At 40.1% G+C, this 20,217-nt stretch overlaps 3 protein-coding genes across 4 annotated transcripts in view; all 3 read left to right on the forward strand.

Annotated features, from left to right (window-relative positions):
- The window catches only part of ttn.2 (titin, tandem duplicate 2), a 154,994-nt gene extending 145,271 nt beyond the window's left edge, over positions 1–9,723 (forward strand). The window contains 7 exon segments of the mRNA XM_048238855.1: positions 81–386; positions 487–1,080; positions 1,201–6,353; positions 6,449–6,605; positions 6,729–7,246; positions 7,346–7,499; positions 8,379–9,723. Of these exon segments, the coding sequence (XP_048094812.1) occupies positions 81–386; positions 487–1,080; positions 1,201–6,353; positions 6,449–6,605; positions 6,729–7,246; positions 7,346–7,499; positions 8,379–8,515 (7,019 nt within the window). The 3' untranslated portion in view covers positions 8,516–9,723.
- A 677-nt stretch (positions 9,724–10,400) lies between these two features.
- On the forward strand, positions 10,401–15,443 carry LOC125291907 (collagen alpha-1(XXIII) chain-like). The gene is made up of 15 exons (XM_048238907.1): positions 10,401–10,498; positions 10,662–10,756; positions 12,276–12,376; positions 12,491–12,532; positions 12,624–12,650; positions 12,754–12,825; positions 13,002–13,067; positions 13,145–13,171; positions 13,266–13,310; positions 13,414–13,449; positions 14,146–14,227; positions 14,339–14,435; positions 14,543–14,669; positions 14,808–14,930; positions 15,199–15,443. Exons 1-12 carry the CDS (start codon positions 10,473–10,475, stop codon positions 14,350–14,352), a joined length of 633 nt encoding a protein of 210 aa, XP_048094864.1. The 5' UTR covers positions 10,401–10,472; the 3' UTR covers positions 14,353–14,435; positions 14,543–14,669; positions 14,808–14,930; positions 15,199–15,443.
- Positions 15,444–15,672: 229 nt separating this feature from the next.
- On the forward strand, positions 15,673–17,697 carry fkbp7 (FKBP prolyl isomerase 7). 2 transcript variants are annotated; one of them, XM_048238905.1, is made up of 4 exons: positions 15,673–15,927; positions 16,105–16,256; positions 17,035–17,162; positions 17,431–17,697. In XM_048238905.1, exons 1-4 carry the CDS (start codon positions 15,716–15,718, stop codon positions 17,593–17,595), a joined length of 657 nt encoding a protein of 218 aa, XP_048094862.1. In that variant the 5' UTR covers positions 15,673–15,715; the 3' UTR covers positions 17,596–17,697. The 2 variants fall into 2 exon arrangements, with proteins under 2 accessions (XP_048094862.1, XP_048094863.1); XM_048238906.1 differs by lacking the exon at positions 16,105–16,256 and having other exon boundaries at positions 15,800–15,927.
- Positions 17,698–20,217: the final 2,520 nt, after the last annotated feature.

Below are 20,217 nucleotides of genomic sequence, written 5' to 3' on the forward strand. Positions count from 1 at the left end.
TTTTCACTTGTCCTCTTGTCACCATTTAATGTGTTAAATTATTTAGAGGAATTAATTATGTCTGTCTTTCATTTTTTCAGATAAACCTGCCATGCCAGAAGGTCCAGTCAAGCTTGAGGCTCTAATGAAGAACTCTGTGATCATTAGCTGGAAACCACCAAAGGATGATGGTGGTTCGATGATCACAAATTACATTGTTGAGAGACATGAGGACAAGGAAGGTGATGAATGGCAACTAGTGTCATCTTCCATCACTGGAACATCGTGCCGCATTCCCAATCTTATTGAAAATGCTGGATATCACTTCCGTGTATCTGCACAAAACAAATATGGCAATAGTGAGGCACTTGAAACCCCAACTCCAATCCTCATTAAGAGTCAGTTAGGTAAGTTCAGCGAAATTTACTAACTAGACCAAAACAATGCTATATCAAGAATATTATTGTATGGATATTTACATACTGTATATGTTTTATTGCTTTACAGAGAAGCCTGGAGCACCACTGAGTGTTTCTGTGGCTGCTATAACAAAGAATTCTTGTGTTGTATCCTGGAGACCACCTCTTAGTGATGGAGGCTCCAAGATCAAGACTTACTGCTTGGAGAAACGGGATAAGAAGAAGGGTGAATGGGTCTCTGTGACAAGTGATGAAATTCACCAGACAGTGTTCTCTGTCAAGGGCCTGACTGAAGGTGTTGAGTATGACTTCCGTGTCAAATGTGAAAATCTGGGAGGACATAGCGAATGGAGTGAAGTGTCTCCTACTGTTATTCCCAAGACTGATGTTGATGTTCGTGCACCTGCCTTCAAAGAGGAGCTCAGGAACATGAGTGTCAGATACAAGAGCAATGCAACACTTGTTTGCAAAATTACAGGACAGCCTAAGCCTGTAGTGAAATGGTTCAGACGTGGCAAAGAGATTCAGTCTGATGGCAAAAAAATTAAAGTGCAGGAATTCAAGGGCGGCTATCATCAGCTTGTCATAACTGCTGCAGATGAAGAAGACTCAACTGTCTATCAGATCAGAGCAACAAACCAGGGTGGATCAATCTGTGCAACAGTCTCCCTGGATGTTGAAGGTAAGTTTACAGAATTTAGGTTAACATGGTGTTTTCATTTAGAATTCATACTGTTGATATATGACTTAACTTAATGTGTTATTAACTATGTTAATAATGTTAATGTGCTTTTGTTTACAGTTCCTGCCAAGATAAATCTGCCCAAGAATCTGAAGGATAAGGAAGCAATTCCAGCCCTTCGTGGTGAAGTGGTTAACATCAAGATTCCATTCACTGGCAAACCTGATCCAGTCATTACATGGCAGAAGGGACAAGATCTTATTGACAACGATGGATACTACCAAGTCATTGTAACAAGATCATTCACATCCCTTGTGTTCCCCAATGGAGTTGAAAGGAAAGATGCTGGATTCTATGTTGTTTGTGCAAAGAACAGATTTGGCATTGACCAGCAAACAGTTGAACTTGATGTAGCTGATGTGCCTGATCCTCCACGTGGCATCAAAGCCAGTGAGGTCTCAAGAGATTCAGTGACTCTGAACTGGGTTGCACCTGCCAGCGATGGTGGTAGCAGAGTAAGCAACTACATTATAGAGAAGTGTGCCACTACTGCTGAAAGATGGATTCGTGTTGCACAGTCACGTGACACTCATTACACTGTCACCAACCTCTTTGGAAAAACAAGTTATCAATTCCGCGTTATTGCTGAGAACAAGTTTGGTCTAAGTGCACCATCAGAAACATCTGGACCTGTGGTAACCAAAGAAGACAAATCAAGAGTGCTCAACTATGATGAAGAAGTTGATGATACCACGCCTGTCTCTAAAGGAAGAGCTCCACACTCTGAGGCCAAGAATTTGCACACTAAGTACATGATTGCTGAAGAGCTTGGACGTGGCCAGTTTGGCATTGTTCACCGTTGTGTTGAGATCAGCTCTGAGAAGACCTTTATGGCCAAGTTTGTTAAAGTCAGGGGTGCAGATCAAGCCCTCGTGAAGAAAGAAATTGCAATGCTGAATATTGCCCGTCACAGGAACTTCCTGTGTCTTCATGAGTCATTTGATAGTGCTGAAGAATTAGTTATGATCTATGACTTTATCTCTGGTGTAGACATATTTGAACGCCTTGGCACAGCCAACTTTGAGCTCAATGAGAGAGAAATTGTCAACTACATCAAACAGGTCTGTGAAGCTCTTGAGTATATACACAGTAGGAGCTATGGTCACTTTGACATCAGACCAGAAAACATTGTGTATACCACAAGAAAGGGCACAAACATCAAGATCATTGAGATAGGACAGGCTATGAAACTTACACCTGGAGACATAGTCAAAGTTCAGTTCACTACAGCTGAATATGCTGCACCTGAAATCCACCAAAATGAAATGGTGAGCACAGTTACAGACATGTGGTCAGTTGGTGTCTTGGTGTATGTGCTTCTTAGTGGACTCAATCCATTTTCATCTGAAACTAATCAGCAAATGATTGACAGCATTTCAAATGCTGAGTACAGCTTTGATGATGAGTCTTTCAAGGAAGCTAGCATTGATGCATTAGATTTCATCGACAGACTGCTTACCAAAGACCGCAAACATCGTATGAGTTCTGCGCAAGCTCTGGAACATCCTTGGTTGACAAAGAGCACTGAGGAACTGAGCACAAAAACAATCAAGATCGCAAGACATAAGAGGTACTACCAGTCTATGGTCAAGAAGGAGTGGAACACAGTTGTTTCTTCAGCTCGTGTTGCTTCTGGTGGGGCCATCAGAAGTCAGAGAGGTGTAACAGCGGCTAAAGCCAAGATTGCGCCATTTGAACACGGCCCTATTGCAGGACCAATCAGGCACAATGTTTCAGATGTAGGTGGAGAGGTGAAGTTCGTCTGTAGCATTGAGAACTTTGACAGTAACACCGAGGTGACTTGGTACTGCGGAGTGAGACAACTTGAAGAGGGTGCTAAGTATGAAATCACCTATGATGATGAAGAGGGAATTGCAACTATCACCATCAAGGGAGTATCAAAACCAGATGATGGAACCTACAGATGCAAGGCCGTCAATGAATATGGTGAGGATTCTGCCTATGGAGAACTCTTTGTCAATGGAGTTAGAAAATACCGTGACTTCTTCACGTCACGTGTTGTAAAGAAAGTGAAGCGCAGAGTTGACACAACAAGACTGCTCCAGAGACCACCTGAGTTCACTTTGCCTTTGATGAACCGCCGTGCTTACATTGGTGAGGATGTTCGCTTTGGTGTCACTATCACTGTGCATCCAGAGCCACGTGTTATGTGGTTGAAATCTGGGCAGAAACTCGTACCAGGCCATGATGAGAAGAAGTACACATTCATAACAGATAAGGGTCTGTATCAACTTGTGATTCACAATGTTGATGCTGATGATGATGCTGAATACAGCGTTGTGGCACGCAACAGATATGGTGATGATAGCTGCAAAGCAAGACTCACCATCAGTCCTCGTCCTCCTCCTGCTGATAACACTTTGAGGCCTATGTTCAAACGTTTGCTTGCTAATGTTGATTGTAGGGAAGGCCAGAGTGCACGCTTTGAAGTGAGAGTCTCAGGAAAACCAGACCTGAGGTGGGAGAAGGATGGCGCACCTTTGGCATTCGGTCCACAAATCGAGGTTGTGCATGAGGGCTTGGACTACTTTGTGCTACATGTAAAAGACACTCTACCTGAAGATTCAGGAGTTTACAGAGTCGTTGCCACAAACTCTGCTGGGTCTGCAAGTTGCCAAGCCACGCTTAAGGTGGAACGTGTCACACATGTAAAGAAGGACTATGAGGCTGAAGACAAGAAGAAAAAGAAGAAAGACACTGAAACAGAAGACATTGACAAGAGAGCAAGACTCTCAATGATTCTTGCTGGTGCTGATGTCACACCTCTTACCCCAGTTGCACAGCAGGCCTTGAGGGAAGCTGCCACTATGTTCAAACCAGCAGTGGTACCAAAGAAGGGTAGGTCTGAAGCTGAAGAAGCCAGAGAAAAGGAAGAGCGCAAAAAGAGAGCAGAGGAAAAGAGGCTGAGAATGCCCTATGTTGTACCACCACCTCGTGAGCATGCTCCAAATGTACTTGAAGAGGATATGGAGATCAAGTACTTTGTGCCCTTCTCTGACATGAAATGGTACAAGAAACTCCGTGACCAGTATGAATTCCCTGAGCCTATGGACAAGATCCCGCAGAAGAGACTCAAACGTATCCGCCTCTCAAGGTGGGAGCAATTCTATGATATTCCTGTAAGAATCAAGGACCAGTATAAGCCAAGATGGCACATTCCAACTGTTTCTCAAGATGATCTCGAAACAGTAAGACCAGCAAGACATCGTACACCTTCCCCAGAAATAGAGAATTACTACAGAATCAGGAGGAGGTCTCTTGGTGATTTGTCTGATGAGGAACTCCTTCTGCCAGTCAAAGACTATCTGTCTATGAAGCAAACAGAGGAAGAAAGGCTTCGTCTTGAAGACGAACTTGAACTTGGATACTCTGCTTCTCCACCTAGTTTGAGCCCTGTGCGTTTTGAACTTTCTGCACTACGTCATCCATCACCACAGAGAGTGGCGTATGAAGAAGATGAAGAGGGCGAGGAGGTCCCAACATATGACTCCTATCGTATTCCCTCTAAATATGAAGCTGGCCCCAGCTACATTGACTTGCGCCAGCGTCATGACAAGGCTACCTACAGGCCTCCAAGGCAGAAGCAGAGAGTATATGAAGAAAAGGAGGACCAAGAGCTACTCCGCTCAGTGAAAACCACCCAAAGAATTACTTCATACAAGAGTCAGCTCAAACGCATGGAGTTTGAGGATAAAACAAGAGTGACTAAAAAGGAGAAAACAACTCATGCCCCAGTAATGTCTGAGGGTGGCGCGATGCCTTATGTCCCATTACCATCTTCAACAACCATGCCAAAGAGGAGACGATCACCATCTCCTAAACCTCGCAAAACACCTGCAGCTGAGACTGAGGCAGCCAGGAAGCCATCACCTGCACCAGAGAAGCCACGCACCGCATCTCCAAGTGTTGCCTCCTCAGAGAAAGTAGCCTCTATTGACTTGTCAGCAAAGGTTGACTACATGTCAAGGTATGAGGCAAAGAAAAAGGCAATTAAATCTGTGAAGAAAGTTGAGGTTACGACACAACAACCATTCAGTCTTGACCATGCCCCACGCATTACAATAAGAATGCGCTCTCATCGTGTGCCATTTGGACAGCACACAAAATTCACTCTGAACATCCAGTCTCAGTCACAAACAGAGGCCAAATGGCTCCACAATGGACAGGAGATTCATGCAAGCAATAAATACCGTATGAGTAATGTGAGTGGAGTTCTGACCCTTCAAATCATGGATTGTCAGTTAGAAGATAGTGGTACCTATCGTGTTGTTTGCAAAAATGCTAAGGGAGAGACCTCTGATTATGCTACTCTTGATGTGGCAGAAGGAGGATACTCTTCATTTGTCACTATTCGCCAAGAAGAGGAGCCTCCTGTTCTCTCTCTCCCAAAAATGACCAGAACTGATGTTTACCAAGTGTCTTCAAAATCGGCAGCATTTGAAGAGACAGAAGTGTCTTCAGTGATTTCCTTGAGTGAAGTGGAGACTATTAGTGAAACAGTGGAGACTCATGAAGAGTATGCATCCTCTGAATCAAAGCTGCAAGTCCTTGAAGAGACTGTAATAGTAGAGGCTTCTGTTGAGCAAACAAAACCAACTCTCCCTGCAACAATTCTCATCAAACCACTGTCACTGACAGTGTCTGAGGGAGAAACTGCCAGATTCTCATGTGACGTTGATGGTGAGCCAGCCCCTAGTGTGGCCTGGCTCCGGGAAGGACAAGCCATTGTAACCTCTCACCGCCACCATGTCTCAACCACACAGTACAAGTCTACATTTGAGATTTCCTCTGTTGAACTCTCCGATGAAGGCAATTACACCCTTGTGGTTAAGAATTCCGAGGGCAAGCAGGAAGCTGAGTTCAGTCTCACCATCCGCAAACCATCAGCTGAGGAGAAAGCCGTTGCCTCACCTCCTAGAGTGAAGTCACCTGTTGCCTCACCCCCACGGGTAAAATCACCAGAGGCAATCAAATCTCCAAAGAGAGTGAAGTCTCCTGAACCTGTTAAGTCACCACCAAGAGTGAAGTCTCCAACATCTCCGAGGTCTCCGAGGTCTCCAACTCCCAAGGAGAAGCCTTCTTTCACCATGGGTCTGACAGATGTCTCAGCAGCCTCAGATAGCATTGTGAAGCTGACTGTGAAGGTGTCTGGAGAACCAAAGCCCAAAATCTCTTGGACGAAAGATGGAAAGGTACAGTTGTATTATGTATTATGAATCATTGTATCAATCACTTTTTGAAATTGTTCTGAGAAATTACCTAACTCAAATTCATATTGTCATTTCAGACTCTCTCCCAGGGTGGGAAATATGAAATCTTTGAGGAGCATGGGTCAGTCTATCTAGAAATGTATGAATCTGAGGTTTCAGATAGTGGAATGTATAAATGCACTCTCACAAACAGTGCTGGCTCAATCTCCTCAACCTGTACTGTCACAGTTAAAGGTAAGGCTTTTCACACTGAACATTTAACAGTGTTATGTAATTTATAACATGATTATGATTGAAATTATCAAAAAGTTGATGTTCTTGATAAAATATGTATAATATTGTTGTGTCTGCTTATAGCATCCGAACAGATGAAAACTCAAAAGGAGTCTGTATCCACATATGAAACCAAGGGAGAAGTCGTTGAACAAATCACAAAAAGGGAAATTATTCATGAGGAAGTCCAGTCTTACACAGAAGTAAAAGCATCCCACACCCAAATGACCATGACAGTGGGTCAGTCAATGACACTGAAAGCAAACATCCCTGGGGCTACTAATGTCAAATGGATCCTGAATGGAGTTGAAGTTGCCAACTCAGAGAGCTACAGATATGGAGTATCGGGAAATGACCATACATTGACAATCAAGAGCATTAGTCAGCAGGATCAGGGAATCATCACGTGTGAGGCAAAGACTGACCATGGGGCTGTCAAGTGCCAATTCGATACAACGATCAGTGAGGCGCGTTGCGATGCACCATCATTCCTCAGCCAGCCAAAATCTCAGAATGTCAATGCAGGACAAAGTGTAGCATTCAAATGTGAAGTATCAGGAGAGCCTTCTCCTGAGGTTGAGTGGCTTAAAGACAATGTCCTGGTACGTAGCATTATGTCACAATTATAGTTTACCCAGTACCCATTTCACATTGAATTACATGTGTTTATATGTATTTTTGATATATTTCCCCCTCTATAGATCTCTGTAACATCAAACATGAAACTGAGCCGTTCAAAGAATGTGTACACCCTGGAGATAGAGGAGGCCACTGCTGCTGACAGTGGGAAATACACAGTCAAAGCTCAGAACAAGTTTGGACAGTGCTCAGCTACTGCATCTTTAAATGTTCTTGGTAAGTCATCAGTGTCTTTGCTTCACTAACACATCCAAAGAAGAATAATGCTTTCCCAAGTTTTAAGGGGAAAAAAACTTGTGCACGCTCAAATAACATCTGCTTCATGCAGACAACTACTATTGTACTACTGTATATTATATATCTATGGGAATGATGCGATTCTACCCTCATGTTTGTTGCTTATCTCAACTCAACTGAACTCAACTCACTGAATGTAATTTAAATATTACATTATGATGCATATGATATATGCTTTTATTCACAATGCACACCAGAGGTATATTTTATATATTATACAGTATGTAATCATTAAAGACAAAAAAAAACTGTAAATACTCACAACTCAACTGCTGCTCAAAGGCTTCTTCGCTTCACTGTGCTGCTTCTATACTCTCACAGCTCTGGTTGAGGAACCTGTCAAAATGATTGTAATGGAGAAAGCCTCCGCTACTGAGAATTTGCAGGGCAGTTTATCTGCCGCGGCCGTCCACATGGCTTCATCAATGAAAGAGTCATCCTTCAGCAGCTCCAGCATGTCTGAAGCTAAATTTGAAAGCATGTCTGCTAGCATGTCCTCCATGACCTCTGAAACAATGGTAGCAATGAGCTCCAGCACTGTAATGAGTTCCAGCAGTGTAATGGAGGTCTCAGCAACTCACTCACATACGGAGGGGTCCACCTCCCAACACCAGTAAAGGTGAGGCCGTGAACGTTGTCTTGTGTATGTCAGATTCACCGCTCGTGACCGAAATACTAACTAAGAATTATACTCTCTATGAAACAAGTGCTGAAGGTGTTCTAACATTGTTTACGTCTTCGTTTGTTTTGTTTTTTTGTTTGTTTGTTTTCTCCTCCCTCTCCTTTCATGATGTCTAGGTGTGCTAAAAACACATGGGGCTCTCCTGGATGATTTCAGCTTCGGAAAAGGAAAGATTTTGACAGTCCCCTGCGCTTTCTCAGGAGAGTCCACACCTTTCATTGAGTTGTCCCATTCAGGGAGGACTGTCCAGTGAGGAGGGGGGAGAAAAGAGGATCTCACAACACTCGCTGTGTGAAGGAGAACAATGCTGGAGCATACACCCTCAAGCTGTTCAAAGAGCCTGGATCTGACACTGCAGCAGTCAATGTCAACATTTGATCTATGTATAAAAAAGAGAAAAATCATAATAGAAATTCTACCCCTATCCCATTTCCTTTCTTATTCAGTGCCTTTTTATTTATTGAATGAGTTGAAATACTCATTACTTGATAAAGACCTGGATTTCTGTTCTTGTAAATATGAACTATTTTTATACCAAACTTGACATTAATTTATGCCACACTAGACTAAAGTCTAAAGTTGTTATAAAATGTGCCATATTGGATAATTATGACTAGGATTTTTGAACCATTTTTCTGTGACATGTACATAATGTATATAGCCGAATTTACGGTTATGGAAAATGTATGAATTGTTATTTATGACAATAACTGAAACAAAAGGAAACTAAATGTTTAACAGGAGAAAGTTTCACATGAAACGAATACCCTGAAAAACTAGAAACTAAACTATGTGCCTCAACAATAAGTTGAAGTCTTAAGATTGCCTCAACAGGTAGAGAGGCTCCCTGTTGAAGTTAAACTAAATCAGACACAATGAAATGCACTGATGCATCTGTGCATTTGATATTTCAACACACATATGATTTTAAAAACTATGATCATAAGACCTTGAGTGCTGTTTGCATATTACCCTCATGCAAGCAGGACGACTAGGTCTTGTGTTCAGACTGATTATGTCATACCACCATTTTGATGACATGCTCAAAGTGCGAGCGGCCTGCACTTTGAGCCTTTTTTATTTTATTTTATTGTGCACAGGTTCTGGCATAGGACCATTTGAATTGGATTTTCTAAGTAACATCACCTGGCCATTTATTTTTCAAAATTCAATTTAAGTGCTTCTTTGCAGAATCAGTGCCACCTCTTGGAGGATTGCTAGGTAATTGTGTGTGTTTTTGTGTTAGTGTGTGTTAGCATTAGAACCTCACATTGTCAGTAGTCAGGGTAAAAAACAAGCAAGAGTGCCACAGTTTCACCATCTGCTGTGCTAAGAACATGACTTAATACATGTATACAATGCCCTGCACTTTGATTGAACTTATTTATGTAGTACTTATATATTCAACCTCCTTGAGTTTTATGATTACTGATTTAATAAAGCATGATTGCAGCACCATAATTGTTTTGTATTTGTGTCTTCATTTCATTCATTATACTATCACTGGCAAGCTGCTAAGCAGCTTGTTAAGTTACAGTAACCTGAATTTACACACACTTCAAGTTATAGACTTTATATTATATTATATTACATTATATTATATTATATTATATTATATTACCCCTCTCAAACTATGAAAACATTCAAATGATCCTTCAGTCATTATTGAATTATCAATTATCAATATAAATGACATTATACTGCAAACACATTTTACATAATTATATAAAGTATATAGAATCAAATGAATCTTAAATTGACATTTTCTGGTCATATTCTGACATATTCAAGATATAAGACATATTTTTCTCATAAAAATACACACCATCACATAAGACATATTATTAAAGAAAATTATTGCAATTTTAGAAGTTCCAAATAGACTTTATGCTGAAATGGGATCTAGATCATGTTAACTTAGTTGATCATGAAACTATTTCACAATATCCATTCCAAACCAGTGCCAGGGCTTTATTTCAAGTCCCTAAATGACCACTACCTTTTAGCATCTCGAGGCATTTATTTCTATCACCTGGCACAGCGTCTTCTTGGCAGAGCTCAGATGTATTTCATTTGCTGGTTTGCCTAGTTTGCACTTCTATCATTAGTGAGATGGCATAAGGGTAAGTGGTTTCTATTGGAGTGCTGGCTCTCATAGATCCACCATGTGGATTCTCTGACCTGCTCCCAGACCATATCTCACAGAGGGGATGAGAGGAGCACAGAGCTTAGAGAGGTAGGTGATGATACTTTGTATTAATTATTGTCTTAAAACAAAAATACATTTTGTTCATGAAAAATAGATTCGTGGTTTGCATTTTCTATGTAACTGTTATCTATAAAGTCAATATCAGTATACTATTCTTCAGTGTGTACATTGTTTCTTTGCCCTCTCGCAGATTTAGAGGTTACAATATGAGTAAGCCGGTCCACCTGCTGCCTCAGATTGTGTTATTGTGCACACTGACTATTACAGATAAAATATCAGCTTTTGGTATGTTAAAGATTTTTTATTTCACATTCAGAACACACAGCTATGTTGTTTATGTTTACATAAAAAAAATTGTCTATGACTTAACCTGTTATGCTTGGGAGTGTGACATAAACTATGATATAAGCAGAAATAATAAATGCAAAAAGCTATGGCTTTTCCATTCTAATCACTTAAGCTGTTGCACAGACTGAACCTGCCAGCAAAGGCCATAAAGTGTCTTAGAATTGGCAGATGTAGGCTCTGTCCGTCAGCAAAATGCCAGCAGATAGAGTGCGCAGTAAATTAGATTCAGGTTGAAGAGCTATCAGAGTACGCCTCTAAAGGTTTCCTTCTCCATAGATAGTGTTTGATGTTTTGAATGCAGGCAGTCAGAGGTTACACTGCAAAAAATACAATTTAATTTTTTTTTATATCTAAAAGTCTTATTACTGTAATCTTATATTAACTTAAAAAATCGAATTGATATTGCGAGAGAGACTAACCTAGTGCTCTCTCATAAGATCATTTTGACTTAATTTAATAAAAGTTTGACATATTTTAAAGGAACCATACGTAAGATTGTGGCCAAAACTGGTACTGCAATGACTTTCAAATTACTGTAGAGCGGTGTATCCCCTCCCCCTCCCCCCTGACTGGCAGAGCTGGCAACCCGGATGCCGAAACACTACAGACTTTGTGATTAGTAGATAGGTGGAGGGTGGCGCATCAGGCCAACACATAACATGACAACATCAACATCAGTTGAGGGCTGCAACTTCACTTTTTAAATGACAATATCCTGGCTGGACTACTGTTGTCAGTGATAAAGGTATTTGAAATTAAAATGATTTCTTAATGTCTAGTGACATATCAGGGCCATTTTATGATTAAATGAAATACATTTCTTACATACGGTTCCTTTAAGGTGTCTTATCAAGACAAATTGCTTAACACACTGGCAGCCAAATTTGCTTGTTCTGAGACGTCAAAATAAGTCAAACTTTAATTTAACTAGATGTACCGCCACTCAGTCCTGCACATTCTCTCTGCAAAAATAAATCACACTTCTCAATTTGTTTCCATCTCCTACTCCATCCCCTACTCTTGCAACTCATGTGTATGTAAATGAGTGTGTGCATGTGCGTGTTTGCTTTTGTGTATACTGTACGTGTGCTTCTCTCTGTGTGTTTGTGTGCATGTGAGTGTGTGTGTGTGTGTGCATGTGAGTGTGTGTGTGTGTGCATGTGTGTTTATGTGTTTATGTGTGTGCGTGCGTGCGTGTGAATGTGTGCTGAGTGTGTGGAGTGGCCCCCGGAAACCACACTCTTATTTTCCGTAAAAGTCTAGTGGGGCTACATGCCTACCGCTATACGTCAAATTATTTTATGAGAAAGCACTAAGTCTCTTCATACTAAAAACAATACCAGCTAAATGTTTTGATCTTAACATAAGATTAATAGCACTTAGATAAGCAGTTTTTGCAGTGTATGTGAGTGAATGTGAAACTCAGTTTGTAATAATTGCTCATATTTCCATTTAGACTACAAATGCAGAGATAGGATGTCAGTGTATGGGTCAGTCTTCATTCCTCTTCCACCACCACCTCCTTTTCCTCCTGAATCACAAGTGTCTTTACTGATGGTGACAATAATATTTTATTTTTATTTTATATTCTTTATATATATATGCCATGGTTTATAATAACAATTTTTAAAAAAAATAGCTTTAATAGCTTTAATAAAGTTATTCTTTCAGATTGACATAACTGAGGATATAACAGGAATAAAAGGTGAAAAGGTATGTGACTTATAGACCTATGTGACCCATAGAATTTCAAACCTCTGACAGAGTTAGAATATCTTTCACCACTGTTTATCCATTGATTTAGGGAAGTCGAGGACCCAGGGGTGAACAGGTATCAGTTTCCCTAACAATACAACATCTACACTACATTAATTTCAATCACACTAAAAAAACACACACACAGCTTAACAACTTTTTTTTTATTCAAATGTCAGGGCGAGACAGGGGAAATGGGACCTAAGGGTTATCTCGGTTTCCCCGGTAATATCGGTCAACCTGGAGAGAAGGTAAGCAACGTATACTTTATTCCACTTTGATCTTTATTGTCATTTCGCCTAAGGTTAAGATCACTGAGTGCACCATAGTCGGGATTTTGTCGGCAAATTTATTAGAATTTGTCACACTGAATTTCATCAAATTTTTATGAATTAACACGTTTTTGTCCGATCACACTGATATCCAGGGAGAAAAGGGCGAAAGAGGCTGGATTGGTATGTCTGGAGAGGATGGTGAATCAGGAACAGAACAGGTAAGGTATTTAAGGAGACAGTATAATCATCAATTACAATAATATCCAATTAATCTACACCTAGTGTTTCTTTCAAGGGAAGAAGAGGCCGAACAGGTTCCAAGGTAAGTATACGGGTCTTCTCTGCTTCAAACATTTTGGTAATGCTATCTTTGCATTTTTCACTCATGCATTTATTGTTATGACATACCACAACAGGGAGAAAATGGATGGAAAGGGAAACCAGGAATGCCTGGTCAAAAGGCAAGTAAATCTATCAAAAGTATTGTATATTTGGTACAAGTACATATATAAAACTGCTTGAAAAGTGAAATTTTCTTAATATGTCCCCTTTAAACTTCTGCAGGGCGTGGCTGGAAGACAAGGTGCCAAAGGCCACAAGGTACTCTATCCTTAATACTGTATCTTCTACATATCTACATTTATGTTTAGCTTCAAGTATTTAGCAATAAAGAGGTGTTGTGGAGGCATGATTTCAGTAATGTCAATTACACCCCCCCTGACTTATAGTTATTGTGTCTTATACTACACCTCCCCTACTTTTTCCAGTCTGTCTGTCATGAACACAACAGATCTAAATGAGAGATGTACAATTTGACAAATTATCATTGGCAAATTGTACACATCTGTGAGAAAGCTGTCTTCGTTTAAAAAAAAAAAAAAAAAACATTTTCATTCTTTATTCATTGATTGTTTCTTGATTGATTTTCACCTTTACGAAGCCAATTTGATAGTAAACGGACTTGTAATAGGCAAATCGTTCACCTATCATAACTACACAGAATAAACATAACGTATCGCTACCGAGAAAACAATTTCAACTTCAATAACGGCGGCCCAACAAATCTGGCAAGAATCATGAAACATGACCTTGTTAGTAGATATAGCTCTTTTACCTGTTGTTAATCCTTCATCTCCACAACAAAAACATTTTCATTGTGTACAGGGGGGGTAAGTCACGAGAAGTTTGATATTTACAACAGATATGATATAAATATATCGTGACTCTAGAGGGAGCTCTACAGTCGCCAAAAATACCTCAACCTGCATAGTGTACCTTTAATGTTCACCATTACAGGGTGATATGGGATTGAAAGGATACACTGGATTACAAGGCCTACATGGGCCAAGGGGAGTTGCCGGAAAAAAGAGGCCGAACAGTTAAGCTCACATTTTGCTGCTTGTTGTCTCAAATACATGCTACATAAACATGTATAAGTACGATATGTACTGTTAATGACATTTCTCTCACACTTGAATCTCTTATTCAGGGCATCAAAGGTGACCAAGGGCCACCTGGCATGGCAGGATATGCTGGTATAATGGGCAAACCAGGGATGACGGGACGGCCAGGGGAACCAGGAAGAGGTTTGGTGCATAATATTAGCTCCCAATTCATTCATGACAATGGTTTTCACCTGAAGATGCCTTCACAGAAGCAGACATGGTGTATTCAAAATGGCTTTTGTTCACAGTACTAATGATAGCCGGGCCCAAAGGAGAAAAGGGAGTCGATGGAGTGACAGCACAGTGCAACTGTTCCTGGGCTAATGCATCTGAGCAGCCTCATAAACAACTACCACAGTCTACCGGGTTGTATCTGTATGTATCTGATGATCTCTTCAGCAATTTGTTAATATAATTGTTATAATTTGTTAATATACATTTAGGTACTGTGAATATGGGTTGTTTTGGCTTAACACATCTCTGCAATAACTTTCTCTCGTGTATTACTTTTAGCACATTCTTATTGCAAACAATGAGAAGGAAATGTTAGATTTACAATCAGAAAATACAATGGTCTTAAGGAAGGATATTCGGGCATTATTCATCTTCACAAATTCAAAATGGAAACGTGTTCAAGTAAGTTATTTATTTATACTTATTCTATTTTAAGTGTCAGTTGGGCTGTTGTTATTAGTCTGAATTTACTTTCGAGTGTAATTCCAGAATGTAATGTAATGTAAACAAATACCACAAACCCACTCTGCCCTCTCCACTCTCCCTAAAGACTTTTCCCTTGCACGTTGCTCTCTATCTTGTCACAGACAAACAATACACATACTTTGCCCACTCTGTGCCTATTGGCATCTATTGGAATACTAATTGTTGTTTTTGTCTACGCCTGCAGGTACCTCAAAAATTGCACAAGACGTGAATAATGAAAACTCCATTCATCCATTACAAGGCACTTGTGAGAAGAGAAAAACTGACTTGTGTTCTGTTCTATAGCAGGGAAATGCTCAGACATGAAGGATAAACACTTGGCTCTCCAAATGATCACCATAATTCACAATCAAATAATCACTATGGCTTCCACAATATCACATCTGTTTCACAGATAAAGTGCTTGGTTGAATAAAATGTTCCAACATTCATGCTGAATCTATAGTCTGCCTTTATTGCTTGTTTGTGCTCTCTTGTGGGTAGCCTACAACGTTAAACAAGCAAGGTCACCCACAGCAAGTAGTCGTCGTCAATAAAGTTAGAAAACAAAATGCATCGTGTCATCACTGCGCTGGTCTGCCCTCTTCAGGAGACTGAGGGGATCGTGAAAGGAAAGCGGAAGAGATGACTGAAAGTGGGATGGTGCTGCTGCCGTCGCGTCATCAGTCTGTCAAGCCGTGCCACGCACACAAGCGGACATCATGACTTCTTCTAGGTTATTTATTTACTTATTTCTTGCCCTGCATCTCCAAGTTGCGCCACGGTTTTCTGCGGTAGCAACGGAGATAAAGGATGAGGTTAAAGTAGAAGTTTTGTTCGTACCAGAAAATTGCACACAGAAGAGTGGAAAAGGGGATTTGGTAAATGCTCACTACGATGGATACCTTGAGGATGGAACAAAGTTTTACTGCAGGTATGCGAAGGCCTTTGCGTCGTGTTTTACCCTACCCATCTTTATACTGTTATATGGGCTAGGCTATTCATTTTGAACATTTTTGTCATCAGCAACATTTGATCCAACTTTTGTTTTAATGTTTAACAGCATAGTCTAGTTCAAGGCACTCAATTACTCACTTGCATTCCTTTTCAGTCGGTCAGTGAAGGATGGACACCCTCAGTGGTTTGTTTTGGGTGTTGGGCAAGTATTAAAAGGCCTTGACATGGGATTGATGGAGATGTGTGCTGGAGAGAAACGAAAACTTACTGTGCCTCCCTCATTAGCGTTTGGATCGAAAGGGAAAGGTATAGTACGCAGACTGCAACCGCTCATCATTATGTGCATGACAATACCGCCACCGCCTGATAGGCCAGATGTTGACCCGGAGAACCGTAGGGAAGCGTCATGCATGATCCTCAACTCTTTCGGAGCAATTTACTTTGGGAGTTTGCTTGCACGTTTTGAACTAGCCTGGAGATGCTGTTCTAATCCTAACGTTTGCTTAGAATACATGCCATATTTTCGTTTTGTGTACACCACACCATGGATATTATGATGGAGTCAGTAAAGGGTCACTGTTAATTATAGCATGAAAGAGAAGGTAATTAGTGTTGACCTTTCTTGACTGAAGTTATGCTGCTATACCTAGGCCTATATTTAAACAGTCTCCTACCAGTTTACACTGGTGTAAATGTTCAAGTCATCAGTTCAAGTCATTTGTTATCTTATGGGTTAAACATTCTCTCTATTTAAGTAGGCCCAATTAAACAATTGTATTGATGTAATTTACTTATAGTAAATTATTTAACATGGAAATAGTTTTATCAGTAGGTCAGTTTCAGTGAGGACTGTTTTTAAAATCAGGGGGGTTATGATTTGTGTAGGAGCAGATATAGCATCCTGAGTGTTTTAACAACATAACTCCAGAAACAAGTCCATCTGGTAAATACAAAATCATGGGAGTGCTCTCAAAGTCAGCTCTTGAAACATATATTGTTAGAGCTCCTCACTCAATGAATGACAGATCTGACAAGATTTCTTGAGTTATGCCTGATTCCACAATTATTTCTGTGGTTGGTCTAGCCCCTGTTCCACCAAATGCGACAGTAATCTTTGAAGTGGAGCTCTACTCAGTGGCCCGAGGTCCACGTAGCTTGGAGGCCTTCAAAGAGATGGACCAAGACCAAGATAAGAGTCTTACCGAAGAGGAGGTAATAATTGCTCAGCTTTTATCAGAGAATAATAATATTACAATAATAATATTATAATAATGCCCTTATTTCCTCAATATTTTAGATTGTAGACATACATATAATGTCATAGATCAGTCTCTATTTATGATTAATATAACAGTCCTTAATGTGACAATAATGTGTCGGAAAGTTGTGCTATACATTATAACATTTTGTGTAACCTTTTTATCAGTATTTCAGTGCATACAGAAACATAATTGTTTTGGGCCTCCTTTTTCTTTTGCAGATTAAACAATACCTGAAGACACAAGATTTGAAAAACACCGGCAAAACTAAAGAAGAGACCTTCTATGATGGTGTCGTGAAAGATGTTTTTCGCAGGAATGATGCTGACAAAGACGGAACCCTATCTGTAAAAGAGTACAATGTCTTTGGACATGATGAACTTTAGCCTCCAACCAAAGTGCTCAAGTTTTTAATTGTGTTTTTTATGTCATTTCAAACCTCACAATTGCACAGATTTCCTACAGAAATACCACTACTGTGACAGTAATTCAGGCCTCTTGTCTTTTTTCCCCTTATAAACACACCCTTACACACAGAGAATATAAATACACACATACAAAATATGAACACACACACACACACACACACACACACAAACATACATTTATGCACACATATGGATGCCAGTGACCAGTGAAATCAATGTTAATTAGTGGACTTTCATGAGACAGGCCAGAACAATTTAATATGCAGCTGCATTTTTTGGGGGGGAAACAGCTCTTAAAGCTGTGTGTAGGATTTAATGTGATCCTTCAACAGAAAAGTAAAAAACAAACATTATATAAATAAATTAAAGTGTCATTCAAGTGGTTGCATTTCCGCAACATCCCCACTAGATGCTACACACTGCTGACATCTCCTTTCTAGTGGCAATCCAATCAGAAACGTTTGTGTGCACATGCGTTTGATCCTCACTTTGTATCTTTTGCTACTGAAGCCTGACGAGGTGGAATACATTTGAGCATTTATTTTACACACTCTAAATTTATCTATGGACACTACTGGCAGTTTCTGAAGCAAGCACACTTCCTGCTGAAAGATAAACCTTTAAAATATGTTAAAAACTTGCCATCGACCAGCTACATTACTGTACATCTGTGTCATTGCTCCTTTGTCCGTTGTGTGCCTACTGGACTGGCTGAATTCAGTGCTCAGCCAAGGCAACCCCCAACACCCCCTTCAAATGTGAAAGCCCTGGGCAGCTCTCCATTTGGCCTTGGCCTGATGACCACCCACAGGAATTCCTGAGATTTCCTCCCCAAGTACTCCATGTGTCCATGTTGACAGCTGTCCTGAAACATGCCAGCAATGCATAATCCAAGAACAATTCAATTAAACAGGCACTGCAGAACAGGCTTAACAAAGTCACATTCTGTGCCAGACCCACTTTGCCATATAAGTCAAAAAATTATAATCAAAACAACTTATTTCAAATCTTTTTTTTTATGCTTCCCGTGAGTTGCTCCTAAAATAGAGGTGATATCTTTTTTCTTTTAGAACCATTTTAAACAACGGATCACGCCCCTTTACCTCATAGAGTCAACTCTTGTGCAGTACAGGGGAAAGCCAGTGGATGGCTCTCCTGTGCTATGAATATAATTTAAGAAGAAACCATACCAAAAATAACATGTTTGAAAGATATATAGGGTCACCTATATGCTTTCTAAATATGCACTTTATTCCCAATGCTCATTGTAATTAATGTTTTCATCACTCTGATTTCTTTTGACAGTGTAGTGACGTATTCCTTTATTACATTACAGACTACCTGTTGACGCAATAGACAACTTGAGAACAAAAGGCAGTTTTAGTAAACATATAGAAATTGGTGTTGCAGATGCCAATAGTCCCTCTGCTACAAGTTCAGCAAAAATAATACTTTTATGACTCATTTACAAACAGCAAAAATGTGCTTGGACTTCATGCTTAAGTATATTAAATCAAGTTCCCAAGGTTACAAAGTCCAACAAATAAGAGAACCAAACTGAAAATTCAAGGCAAATACAGAAAAACAGGAAAAACAATAGTGGACAATATTTTTTCACATCAGATTTCGGATTGTGTTATGTCTAACCAATATTTCCATCTAAAACCACCATCCCACTAAAACTTGTTTTTGACTTGTCCACAAACTGCACAGTGATAATGTGTGAATTGGTCTGGAGATGGCGTATCACTGGTGCATTCTGGGTATTTGTTTCCGTTAGTGCTTCAGCTGGCCTTTGTCATCTGTCCTTTGGGATGTAAATATTGGCCGCAGCAGAATGTGAGATCCTGTGGTAGTGTGCCCCCAGGGTGGAGACACACTCAGCTGGTTCTCCAGTGGTGATTAAAGGTCTGTGTGAGTCTGCTGCAGACCATCCCAACAAGAGTGGAGTGTGAAAAGGAAATCATTTGTTTTACACCACACTTTTCAAATGTCCCTCCCACCCAGGGACTATGTTGTTCTCATTGCTAAAGTGTCGACCATGTTGTTTTTACTACTGTAGCGTGTTCTATACACAAACATCCTCAAATCTTTTTTAAAAGCTAAAATCCATTCTCATTCCACTGGCATAATCCTCATAGGACTTTGCAGGCAGGATGTGTCAGAATGCTGCTAGATAAATCAGACGCACAGAATGTGAGGGGCAAGATTCATCACAGGGTGTCTTTGTTATCTAGTAAAATACTTCTATTGTACAACACAAGGCTTCAGTGAAACTGCTGATGAAGCTACACTAAATTTAGACATTCATATGTGGGATGCTTTAGTCCTGCATCACACAGTCTATTCCAACCAGTTTACACCAGTTTGTATCTAAATACATGTAAAGCAGAGTAAATTGAAGAGGATATATACAGTGGTTCTGTCTCATTCCTTTGTCAAAATCTGAATCTCATCAGATGAAGTTAGACCTACTTAACTGCACGTGTGTGTGCTTAAAAACATCAGCTCCAGGGGCCAAGGCCAACCTCCTTTGTGAAAAAATTGGGAGGTATGATGTCAAAGAAACAGATGCGGAAC

This window comes from Alosa alosa, chromosome 3, assembly GCF_017589495.1.
Source record: "Alosa alosa isolate M-15738 ecotype Scorff River chromosome 3, AALO_Geno_1.1, whole genome shotgun sequence".
Lineage (NCBI taxonomy): Eukaryota > Metazoa > Chordata > Actinopteri > Clupeiformes > Clupeidae > Alosa > Alosa alosa.

Excerpts from the sequence above, each read along its gene's own strand:
- fkbp7 (XM_048238905.1), top strand. The coding sequence starts at position 15,716 with ATGACTTCTTCTAGGTTATTTATTTACTTATTTCTTGCCCTGCATCTC. Across the intron at positions 15,928-16,104 it reads GGAACAAAGTTTTACTGCAG|TCGGTCAGTGAAGGATGGAC; the intron begins GTATGCGAAGGC and ends ATTCCTTTTCAG. Across the intron at positions 16,257-17,034 it reads GTTTGGATCGAAAGGGAAAG|CCCCTGTTCCACCAAATGCG; the intron begins GTATAGTACGCA and ends TGGTTGGTCTAG.
- LOC125291907 (XM_048238907.1), top strand. The coding sequence starts at position 10,473 with ATGAGAGGAGCACAGAGCTTAGAGAG. Across the intron at positions 12,533-12,623 it reads CAGGAATAAAAGGTGAAAAG|GGAAGTCGAGGACCCAGGGG; the intron begins GTATGTGACTTA and ends CCATTGATTTAG. Across the intron at positions 12,651-12,753 it reads GAGGACCCAGGGGTGAACAG|GGCGAGACAGGGGAAATGGG; the intron begins GTATCAGTTTCC and ends TTCAAATGTCAG.